This window comes from Canis lupus, chromosome 9, assembly GCF_048164855.1.
Source record: "Canis lupus baileyi chromosome 9, mCanLup2.hap1, whole genome shotgun sequence".
Classification (NCBI taxonomy): Eukaryota; Metazoa; Chordata; class Mammalia; order Carnivora; family Canidae; genus Canis; species Canis lupus.
In genome coordinates this window covers 33,483,781-33,496,009 of record NC_132846.1, presented here as the reverse complement: position 1 = coordinate 33,496,009, position 12,229 = coordinate 33,483,781, and the positions used below count along the sequence as shown (strand labels likewise).

General features: G+C 39.5%; 1 protein-coding gene across 2 annotated transcripts in view; it reads right to left on the bottom strand.

Moving 5' to 3' along the window:
* PELI2 (pellino E3 ubiquitin protein ligase family member 2) overlaps positions 1–12,229 on the bottom strand; it is a 177,454-nt gene that overhangs the window by 21,865 nt on the left and 143,360 nt on the right. For both annotated transcript variants that reach the window (XM_072838690.1, XM_072838691.1), the window contains one exon: positions 575–676. In XM_072838690.1, coding sequence (XP_072694791.1) covers positions 575–676 — 102 coding nt within the window. The remainder of the gene's footprint in view (positions 1–574; positions 677–12,229) is intronic.

Genomic DNA, 12,229 nt, shown 5'->3' with positions numbered 1-12,229 from the left:
GAAATATTTTAAACATGTTGGCTTTTCAAAGTGGTTGGTTTTGAAAAATTTTTATTATTGTGATTAATGCGTATTTTTATTGCATTGAGACCTAGGAATGTAGCTTTTATAATTTCTGTCTGTAGTTTTAAAATTAAGGGCTTTTTTTCCCCTTAGTCTTTCAAAAATCAAATAAGAATTCGTTTTTATGTTATCCTCACCTCTTCCCCTTGTACATTACCAAACGCTACTGTGCTAGTTCTGATTACATATCAGAATACAGAACTGAAGGAAAGTGTGCTAAAACATCCATGAAGAAAAGAAAAGAAAGAATGTGTCACGGGGATGTCAAGTACATCTTAGTGTCTATGGTAAATATTACTGCACAGTATATGTGAAAGTAGCTAGGAGAGTGGATCTTAAACACTCTCATCCCAAGGGAAAAGGCTTTGTAACTATGTGTGGTGGCAAAAATTACTAGACTTCTGTGATGATTACTTTGCAATAGGCACAAAATACGGAACCATTACATTGTACACCTAAAGCTGACGTTATGTTAATTATACCACATTCAGAAGAAAAACAAAGATGTTACCTGAAACATATCCGTATCTTTGTCATGAGTGTACTCCACCACCACAGTCTGATTCCTTGATAGAGTGTACGATATGCTGTGTTGACCTTTGCAGCTGATAGCCTAATAATGAAATAAAAACATATAAAAATTCAATAAAATCTCATTTCAACAACTTAACCACAATTCTGCTTATAGTTAACAAACATCACCTACCAGCAAAACCAATACAAGCCAACTTTTTTTTTTTTTTTTTTTTTTTAAAGTCAGAGCCTGTCCCTGGGGAGCCTGGGGACAATTGACTGAGCCACTGACTCCTGATTTTGGTTCAGGTCATGGTCTCAGGGTCCTGAGATCAAGCCCCACACCTCGGGTCTCTATGTTCAGTGGGGAGTCTGCTCGAGGATTTTTTTTTCCTCTGGCCCTCCCCTAGTCACCTCTCTTTCTCTAAATAAATAAAATCTTAAAAAAAGAAAAAAAAGTCAGAGCCTCTCACTGTGCTGTGCCCCGAATTACAGAGAAGCTAACAGTCACAATTCTGGTTTTACCCAATACTCTTAGTATGAACAATATTTAAGTCAAATCAAAGCTAATTTACTAATTTGCCAGACTTGATTTTTCTGGAAAAACATATACTTTCTCCATATTATCTTAACTCACTGATTGAATTTTTAGATTAATAGGATTAAAAAAATTTAAATTTATTTCAACACTACAGCAGTTAGTTAAGTCAATGACATTTTTTATATTTTCCCCATGCAAGAGATTATAATCTAGTAAAAAAAGTCATTAAAAAATATAAATGTAAAAAAAATATAAATGTTCTACAAGTATTTCTATACATTAGGCTAGCCAGTTATAATCATATAAGATTTAAATAAGATGTAGAAGAAAGTATAAGTAGTTGCTGAACTCAGACATTTGCTAAATTAATAAATAAGGAAGCTAAGTTAATTTTATCTTCTATCTTTAGATTAAAGCTAATAGTCTTTTTCAAAGAAGCTAGGAGCCAGTAATACAATATTCTTATTTTCTCCATAGTGATATATTTGAACACATCTTAAGTTGTGGTCACACACTTTTAATACTTCCAAATTAATGAAGAAGTTTATTTAAATGGTACTCCAAATTATTTCAATTACATTTTATCCATTTCACTTCAACTTAATTTATCTTCATTTCTACTCTTTTGCATTAAGTATAATAAATAAAACTTTAATGAGCCTTTCTATTAAACATTTATTGAATAATGACACTGTATGAAGACCAAGAAAGCATTTGGAAGTAGCTGGACATACAAAGCATGTTAATGAAAATGTACTCTGAACATTTATATTTGACTAATATAATTGCTTAGAGCAAAAAGTAATACAACATTCCAAATCAACTTTGAAGTTAGCCTGGTTAATCTCATGGTTATTTAATCATCTGCCCTGAGGAACTTCGTGACTGAACTGTTTTGTTCTACGTGCTTCATTAAGACAATACAAGTATTAGAAATAATTTCAATATTTAATATGGCCAGAAATCTAAAAAAGACTTCTTAGACTACTTAAATCCACGAACAAAAATAGTCTTAAATTTTCATTGGTCTGAATCAGACAAATTCAATGGTATTGATATAAGTGACATTTTTTGAAAGCCAAACTAATAGCTATTTTCAAGATAAATGGATGCTTATATTATAGTTAAGTGAATTATTTTCCCTTCACTTTAAGGAAAATAATTTTATTAAATTCAAACATATAAAACTAAGATTCAGTGAGTAATTATTTATAAACTAATTTTAGGTTTCCTTAAAAAGTGTCTATTGCATTTACAAGTATTCAATTTACAAATATTACGACTTGGAACATAACTTTCATGACACGTATATCACATAAAATAAGAAATGCCTGTACCTCACCAATTATCTGTAAAATAAGGAGTTACTAAGTGCCATAACAGAACTCCCTTTAAAATGTTACACACTTTTGTATGATTGTACTTTCTTAAGTACAGTGTTTCTTAAATTGCCATCAAAGTTGCCTTAACTAGAAGAAAGTCACCTGAACCTTGGAGACATCTGGAACCTTGGAGCACCCTGCAGTGAAGCTCTCATATTAAAATATTTTACTGTAAAATTATTGTAAATTCTGTATTCTCCTCCATAATATGCTGGCTGGTTTTAACATTTACATACTGCCAAATTTGCTGGGAAACTAATGCTGCGGGAGGACTTGCTGTGCTCACCCCACAACCTGGCACAGCCCTGGGCATGGGACCCCCATAGACACTTCCATAGCACTTCAGAAAACACCAGAAATTGCCAACTTACAGGCCCTAAGTTGTTAGTGGACCCAATTCTTCTGACATGTTTCCTTCAAACTACTCTTGTGACTCAGGTTATTAGAAGCCCACACAATATATGAAAAAGTCTACTGATAGAGAAAGTCATACCCAGGAACTGCTTCCAGGACAGGAGAGCACACAACCTAGGCTGACCCCTGTATGGCCACTCCCAATCAGGGAGGAAAGCACAGGGGCTCTGAAGCCTTCCTTGAATGCCTGATCTAGGACACTCTGAATATTGAGCTCACTCAAAGTTTATAATTTCAAATTTCTGCCTGCTTTGTATGTGGCTACATGTGAATGACCAAGATTAGGAAAGGTGAACACTTTGGGGTCAGGGAAATGTTTTCTCTGAGACTTTTTGACTAAGAAAGTACCATTGGCAGGATGTGTTCTGGAAGCTTCTGGATGTAGGGAAGATGGAGAAGTTGGAAAAGCGATTCTGCAGGGAGAAAACAAGTCCCAGAGGGTGGTGAATGGCTCTGAGCCAGCTGGTAATATACTCCCCTGTGGCAGGGATGGCCAAGGAACTTCAGAATTGGATTGACATCCACCTCTCCATTGCTTCCAGTTCTAGCTGATTTTCCCTCTGTGAGTGCCAAGCCAGGAGAACAGGCCTTCCCATACTGAGTCCTGAGTGCTGGCGGCGGGACAGGCTGCACCCACAGGGAGGAGAAGCACCTTGACGAGCTGGCCCTGAGAAGACTGGGAGTTAAGCCAGGACTGGGATTTGGAGCAAAAGGTGGCAGTCAAAACCAGGCCACCTGAGGCCATTGACGGCATCCTCAGAAACAAATGGAGAGATGCAGACTGCCCTTGATGACATAAACTGGGCCCACAGTGACCTTGTCTGCATATTAAAGCCAAGAGTAGGGCCAGATTTGGTTAGCTGGGGGGAATTCGAAGACAGCCTAAGCTTGAAATCCCTTTTTGCTTTCTTTCTGGGCAAGTATGTAAGGGATTATACTCTCGTTAGAAGTACTCATTTTTCAACAACCCTGCAAAGATTTAAAATATAACTTTTGGAAATTCAAATTCTAGTAAATGACAGATTCACTGACTTGAGTTGATCATTGGAGGTATTTCAGAAATAAAAATTTCCCCAAGGTAACAAGTTGCTTTGAAATCTATTTCTGAAATATCATATAGGAGAGCAGGTAAGGCCTTCTCTTGCTACTCACTATAATGTAATTCAAACACAATTACTGTAACATAATGTAATTTTTATTACACCAACTCAAACTTAGAAACTAGGCACTTTAAAATTGTAGGGAAAACCAGCCCAACTAGCTTGCCTGGTGGACAGCGCTGATGTCCGTATCTGATTCTCTACCGTGCTGAGGGGGCAGGGAGGCTGACTGCCTCTCACAGCACTGGCAGTACCTCTATCTGTTCTTCCGTCCCCAGCACTAGGGGCACAGTAGGCATGCCACCAGTGGCGGAGGACTGAATGAGCTGCTACAGACAGAAGATGAGATTGGGAGCTTCCTTCCTCGGGTCTTCCCTCCCCTCCTTTTTTGTTCACAAAGGTACCCACAAATGACACCTCAGCTTCAATGTATTGCATGTGATTTTTATTGGGTTAAAAATATCATAGTTGGACAATTACAGATCCACAAAATAAAGGATTCCAGTTTTATCCAGCTTAGATAGTCAACCACTGCAGGTATTCTGGATATAATGTTCAAGTATATACATTACAGAGAGAGAGAAAGAGAAAGAGAGAGAGAGAAACCTTATGGGCACCACCCTGCAACCCCAGTTGCGCAAACAAGGCCCCTTCTGAGCCAAGACAGTTTCTTCCTTTCTTAGCTTTACTTATGTCACAGACTTGGCTCAGCTCAGCCAACCTCTGCCACTCAGGGGAGCTGGAATTGGTTGTCCTGGTTCAACTCAGACTAAATGTCAGGGAGTTTTCTGAGCTCCCAGACTCTAAAACAAACATGGCTCATAATGTCTATAGAATGTTCCTGCTCCTATAACGTGGTAGGTACATATACAAAAGCATATAAAGAGATAGAGAATATGGAATGATACCAGAAAGGCAATCCTGCAGATGCATAATAGGACAGATAACGTCTTCCTGGCAGCCACAGAGCTTTCATTCAAATTGTAAAAGTAAGAGGAAAATAATCAAATCTTTAATTTGTTAGGAAGCAGTGGGATCAGCTCTCAATCACAGAATAGAAGGCAAAAGCCCACTGAGAAACTAACTGGCTTCTAGAAAATACTAATTTATTACAGTTATGACTTAGCCTGTCTAATTCAAGCTCTATAAGGCTGCTAAGTGAGCCTTTATCAACTGTGGAGGGAAAGAAAATGGAATTCATCACTGTGACAGACATCGTTGGTTACCTACCTAATGCCTTTCTCCCTACTCGCTGAGCTGGCTTCCCATGAAAAAGCCTGAAAATGCCAATACCAGTTCTCCTAGGCTCTGAAGGAAAACACATGGAAATCTGACCCCACCCTACCAGGGGAACTCAGGAGAAATCTGGAGTGGTCATCCTGGGGATGGGAGCCACCAGGAGAGATCCTCTCCTGACATATGACTGGGATGTCTGGAGTGGATGTGGCCATCTAGCACATGAGAGGAAGGTCAGAAGGCTCTCAGGGAAGTGGACGAAGCCCTGGCATCTTTGAGTTGAACCACATCTGGAAATACCTGCTCTGGACTTTTTCTGAGAGAAAAATGAGGGTGTTAGGCTGCTTTGGGTCGAGTATTTTGTTACTTATAATCTAAAGCATCACTATATTGTTTGGCCCTAACTTCTTCTACTCCTGATTTCGTATTTCAGTCAATGCCACAATCATGTTCCCAGCTACCCATACTTCAGAGAGCCTTCTCTTGCCACTGCTGTCCATACACAATGAGCACTATTACCATAATGAAAGCGAGGAACATGGATTTTACTGCATCAAGGCAAAAATCAAATATGAGTAGAGCAAACAGTGTGTAACATTTCAGGCTTCCTCCTCGAATACAAAATAGTTGTTGGGCAAAACGGATTTATTCCCTAGAGGAGTTAATATAAGCTACTAAGTTTACTATAGCAGCAAAAGACAACTGGACTCAGTTTTCAAGACCTATTGGTGTCCAAGCATTTTTCCTGTCTTCTGTAACTCACTTCAGACATTATGGGTGTCTGTGTGTCCCGTCCCCCTTACCTCTATCCACGGGCATGGGATTAGGTGTAGGGCCACAGTGGGTGGCACAGTGCCTCCACACACAGCAGCAGTTATATCTCTCATGACAGTTTCATGTGTCCCTGAACGCAGGCTAAGAGGCCGCTGTCTGTGTTTTGAGCAAATATGTACTTTTACTGTGATAATCTTCAGTTGTTGAAGGAGGTATAAACAAAGTTTTATATTAGTATTTAAAATAATATTCATAGATGAATACATAAAAGGAATCTGTAAGGCATTCAAAGCATTCTCTGAGGAGGCAAAGCCACTGAGCATGTCACACGGGCAATTTTCAGGCCTTCCACCAGTAAGAGAAGAGATACTACAGAGCCAGGAAAAAAAAAAAAAAAAAAAACTAGTTAGGTAAGATACTAGGAAGCCAGACTTTGGCAAACTGCGAGTATTATGTATACCAATGGGGACATGCATTACTAGAGTCAACCTTGTTTAAGGGAATATAGTGTTTGGCGTGTATGTGTGTGTCTGAGTTACAAATGAAACAAAATTCTTCAAATCCACATCTCATTTTTCTATTAATGTGTCTTAGAACCAAGATTCAAGAGTTTAATGATCTCTCTTATCTAGATATCCTGGATGCCAACTATGACAGGACTGCACTTACTGCTCCAGGGCCACACAGTGTCTGATTAAATCAAATGACTGCTTTTGGAAATAGCAGCACCCTGCTGAGTCTCCTCCATAGTAGATATAATTAGTGTTGTGTTTGCCTCTCCAAAGAGAAGGCTAGACACCTGGAGTGGCTTACACACTAAAGGAACTTTTCCCAAATAAACTCAAATTTACACAGAGCTGCTTTGAAGAGCTTTGCCACCATGGATCCAAAGATGGTAGTATTCTCTGATACTGTTCACTGCACCCCCTCCTTTAGTTTCCAACAGATCATCTCAGGAAGAAGTCAGAGATGCTCCAACAGCCCACCCAATGGGAACAGTCCTAGGAAATGTCCTGTACACTCTACTTGGGAAGCCAGTCATGCCTTTGTCTTCTGGGTTCTGCCAAGAAACCTAGGAGCCTGGTTTCCACCAAGAAACAGCCTTCTAGATGTCCATGACTCAGCACTCTTTAACGAGGCATCATAGAGTAAGTATAGGCTCCCTGGTCAATTACTCTGCATGTTTACAGCAAGTTTATTTTCAGCTACTTTAACAGTTAGTTCTAATTTTTAAGTTAATATTTTAATCAATAACTCTGCAAAATGATTACTGAACAAATGACCTGATCAAATGGATAAAGAACTACACTGACCTCTCACAGCCGTTCGCGCTACTAAACACAAGTATTCTATGACAGGGCGTATTGCTGTAGAAGCAACATTTTAATTGGTATGGAAAAACATACTGGAAACTGTTTTGGGGTAGGACTGAATAGTGCCAATGAACTGAACTTTTTCTGTCCAAAACCAACTCCTTGTATTTATGCTCATGGCAGAGACATGCCCATGCATGAGCAAATGAATGCGTCTGCTGTGAGCTGTGCAGCAGTTTCATCATCCAGAGCAGTGTGTCCACAAGGATGCTGGGGCAGTGTGGCAGGGCACCAGAGGGTATCAGTGTCTATGGGCACATGATGGCTGCCCCGGGAGGATAGATGCCCAGCACTGCATCACCTCAGTGCAACAGCTACTGATACCTAGACCTCGGGCAGAAGCAGCCATTCATGCTAGATGGTTGCCACATTGGACTGCCTGGTTTATCCTGCTGAGTTCCAAGTGCACATGTGCTTTAGGAAACAAAAATAAGACCATGTGTGGACACTGCAGAGATCAAATTGGTCAATGGATTCTGAGGTTGAATAAACCACACGCTGGACGCCAGGTTTGAATTCTGGTACAGTCGCTCACCAACTACTGCCAAATTACATGACCACTTTAGTTCTCTTCATAATTCATCAGCAGAGTGAGTTAATGCCAGTAGCACTGATCTCACTGTTTTCAAAAGGGGGAAATGAAGTCCAACATGGCATTTTCTCTTCTCAAACACAAACTTGCTCTTAGAGCACCGCTTCACGACCCGAAGGGGTTTACCATCAGTTCACTGTACTCTGTAACATATGCTTTGGAGATTACGATTCTGTTTGGCTTTAAATATATGTTCGATATTGACTGTATTAATTAGAGATAATCCCGGTATGACAAACATGTTTTTCCAGAACTAATGACTTTTATGTCAGGCTGACAAGTATAATTAGGCAATAAATCCTCAATCAGTCTGGCTCAAATTGCTACAGGGAAGATGAGGTCTCTGCCATCCTTGTCAATTTATGTATAAAATATGTATGAGTGCTATTTCTAAAGAGAAGAGGTGGCTAAAGGAATTCATAATTTATTTTGCATGAACACACTCTTTAAAATAGTCTGTCTTTTCCAAGAGCCATATTTCAAATGAGTGCCTGAATCATGGGTACGATCAGAAAGTTGCAAGGTGCAAATTTGGATTTCATCAAAATCAACAGTGTTTCACTCAATAAATAAAAAAGATAAGCCAGTTTGTTAGAGGCAATGGCTTTGAACTTGGCATTGAGCCACCCCTACACCGCTCTAGGATCAGCTCTTTGAGCTACTGGATGAACCTTGGCAGAGAATGTACTGCATGCACAGGCTGGACGTGGGCTGGGAGGACATGGTCAATCAATCCAGCAGACACAGATGCCAGAAGAGATATGAACATTTGAGGAGAACCTGTTTCTAATTTGGAGTCACTCCTAATTACAAGGAAGATGGATTTGGTCAGGGGGCCCAGTCACAGGAGAGGATCCCAGATAGAGTTCAGAAAACATGAACAGCCAAGGGCCAGAGCTGGAGAGGGACATTCTTACATGCCTTGTGGGCACCTGTCCTGAAGGAATTCTAACATTTATGTTGGATGAAAAGCTCCCCAAGGGCAAGGACTCCTATCTTTTCACATCAGCCTTCCATTCAGGCAGTATCTTGCATGGCTGACAGTATGGATCATGACGAGTTCCCACTCACCATCTGGACAAGATACTTAAGGGCTTTGTGTCTCGATTTGGTCATTTTACAAGTGTTGGTCCTGGGTCCAGAAAAGTCACTGCTGTCCCAGCAAGGTTACTGCTTCTGCTACACCTTATCACAAAGTACTGAACAAGAGAAAAGGTCAGATTCCAGTCTGTAAGGATTTGTTCACATAATAGGTATCTTTAGAACCCACTAGCCTACCTAATGTGCAATCTCCTCTTTTATTAGTAGTCTTGTCTCCTCTCTTTTGGGAAATAGGGCTGAAGTGCAGTTTTCCCACACAGAAATGTGGTGAGGTCACACACTGGTACCCCAAACATGCTCACATTGCCAAGCGCATTCTGGGCACTAGTCCCCGTTAAGTGACAGCCTATTTCTAATGGTGACTTTTAAAGTGCAATGTTTAACCGCAGACCCTACAGACATCTTTCCACATATATTGGGGAGCAGCTACCACAAAGGAGGATGCAGTCCCGCAAGTGCAAGGCAATGCCCTGGAGCTTCACTGATCTCAATGTACACGGCAGATGTCAGAACTACGGGGTAACTAGGGTCACCCCCACAGCAAGGACCACCTCATCCATGGTAAGGTGGAGGACAATGGGGACCACCCTGGGAGAAACTGACCTTCAAAAAATGCATTCTTCAAAAAAGCAGTGTTTTTGCATTTGACCAGTTCTAGATGCGAACAAGGAGGAGCATGGGAAGAAACAAAGATGCAATGTTCTTGCAAATGCCAAGTATTTCAGTGAAAATTAAAACAAAGATGGGATTTCTTACTGCCATATACCTTAAGACAGACAGCGATGCCTAACTGCAGTCTCATATAGGAACAGGAGTTGGTACACTTATAGAGAGATATTTAATTAGTCCATGGACAGTGCTCTAAAGATTGCACATGAATATGCTGCAACATATGTTTACTTATCTGAGTATTTGCAGACATAGAAGCTACTTGCCACAGGAAACAAAGCTAATTGAAAGAACAGACCTGAATAAACATAAATTATAAGGAAAAACAAAGCATCTTGCAAATGACTAAGGTGAGAAAGATTCATTGTTCAGTAATTACATTTACATACTACTTGATTTTTTTTTTTAAGATTTTATTTATTTATTCATGAGAGACACACAGAGGGGGGCAGAGACACAGGCAGAGGGAGAAGCAGGCTTCCTGTGGAGAGCCTGATGCAGGACTTGATCCCAAGACCCCGGGATCAGGACCTGAGTCAAAGGCAGATGCTCAACCACTGAGCCACCCAGGCGTCCCACATTTACATACTTCTTTTTAAATAATGTCATTTACTGGGTAAAACAAGGTATACCTTCATTCATGTATCATTCCACAGCACATGTAAGTCAAATTATTATGCTGTACTCCTTAAATTTACACAATGCTGTATGTCAATTATAGCTCAATAAAACTGGAAAAGCCCTAAGGTTTATCTTATTTCTAAAGAGGATAAAAAATACATAGGTATCCACCACAGACCATGTGTTACAGTGAGTCAGTAGTAATGCAAGCCCCAATTTGTTGCCATGGGCAGGCAAACTTCCAGATGCCTATAAACTGAAACTGGTATGAAGCGACTTTGTACTAAGATACCCAAAGATACACCATATAATTATGTTAATATGTAGGTCAGTTTATCAACCATCAAAAAGATCCCTTGAGTAATGAAAAATAAAAAGGCTTCAATTTACCCTTGCTCAACATACAAAACCTTATTGATTATTTATAGTGATAGAAGCAAAAGTCCTCATTTAAAAGATGTCAGGCTAGGGGCAGCCCCAGTGGCTCTGCGGTTTAGTGCTGCCTTGAGCCTGGGGCGTGATACTGGAGACCCGGGATCCAGTCCCATGTCAGGCTCCATGCATGGAGCCTGCTTTTCCTTCTGCCTGTATCTCTGCACCGCCACCCCCCCGCCCCCCGTCTCTCATGAATAAACCAATAAAATCTTTAAAAAAATAATAAAAAAATAAAAGATGTCAGGCTAAAAGGGGGAGGGGTAACATTTCAAATTTTCCTGTCATTTTACTTTGATTTTTAATTTTAAGGCTTGGCCTAGATTTAAAATTTGTCCATCTACTGAAGAACCTCCTTTTCATTCTGGAAGAAAACCAGTTCAATAAGGCCACATCATAGTTATACAGAAATATGAAAATATTTACTCTCAAAAGATGACATTTAACTTGGCAGCTGGTATTTTCAAGATGTGCAGCCTCCTAATAAGCAAACTTCTGAGTAAGGCAATGGCTTGTCTTTCCTTGGAAGTATAAGAAAACATACAGGTACCTAACATGTGTACCTACCACCACACATAAGCCATCCACAAATGCTTTTGGGGGAAGTTTGTGTGTGTATTTAGATGTCACTTCTCAATCCTAATTCAAGTCAACTTTTTAAAAGGCCCTTATTATCTGCATGTCCTTGGGCCATATTCTGAATCTATTTTTTTTTACCTGTAAAATACTACTACTACCTCAAAACATTGTTGGAAAAACTCAGATGTTTGTAAAGGACCTGGAGTACAGGGCCCAACATGTAATAATTATTATATTCAGCTATATTTATTACTGAAATATTCATAATCTCTACTGAATAAATTTAATTGTATAAGGTCCTCCAGGTTCTTGACTCATTTGTAAGGCAAAAAATATTTTTAATTAGGTAATATATGCACAAAGTACCAAATGTTACCAATGAATAGCATGCCCTTCCAATTCTTGTCCTCGAGCATAGGGAGACGTGCTATTATCCATTTCTTGTGTATCCTTCCAGGGGAAAATCTTTGCCTATACTAACATAGTAGATATATTTTAAAAAATGATAGCATACTATACACAGTGCTTAGCTACTAGTGCTGTCTCATCCTTTTTGATGTATAGACATAGCCTGACTTTTCTAATATGTTTAATATTTTTTTCCTATTTTGCAAGCAATGTTGTATTAAATATCCATGTATTCATTTTGCATATAGGGGGATAGATCTATATGATAAATTCCTAGAAAAAAATTACTGGATTAAATGGTATATGAATATTCAAAGTTATTGTCAAGTTACTTTTCATAGAAGTTAAACCAATTTAAATTCTTACCAGATATATAGGAGAGTGTGTTTTCCCCACCCTCACCAATATAGGGAGTTGCTATAGTGTCTACT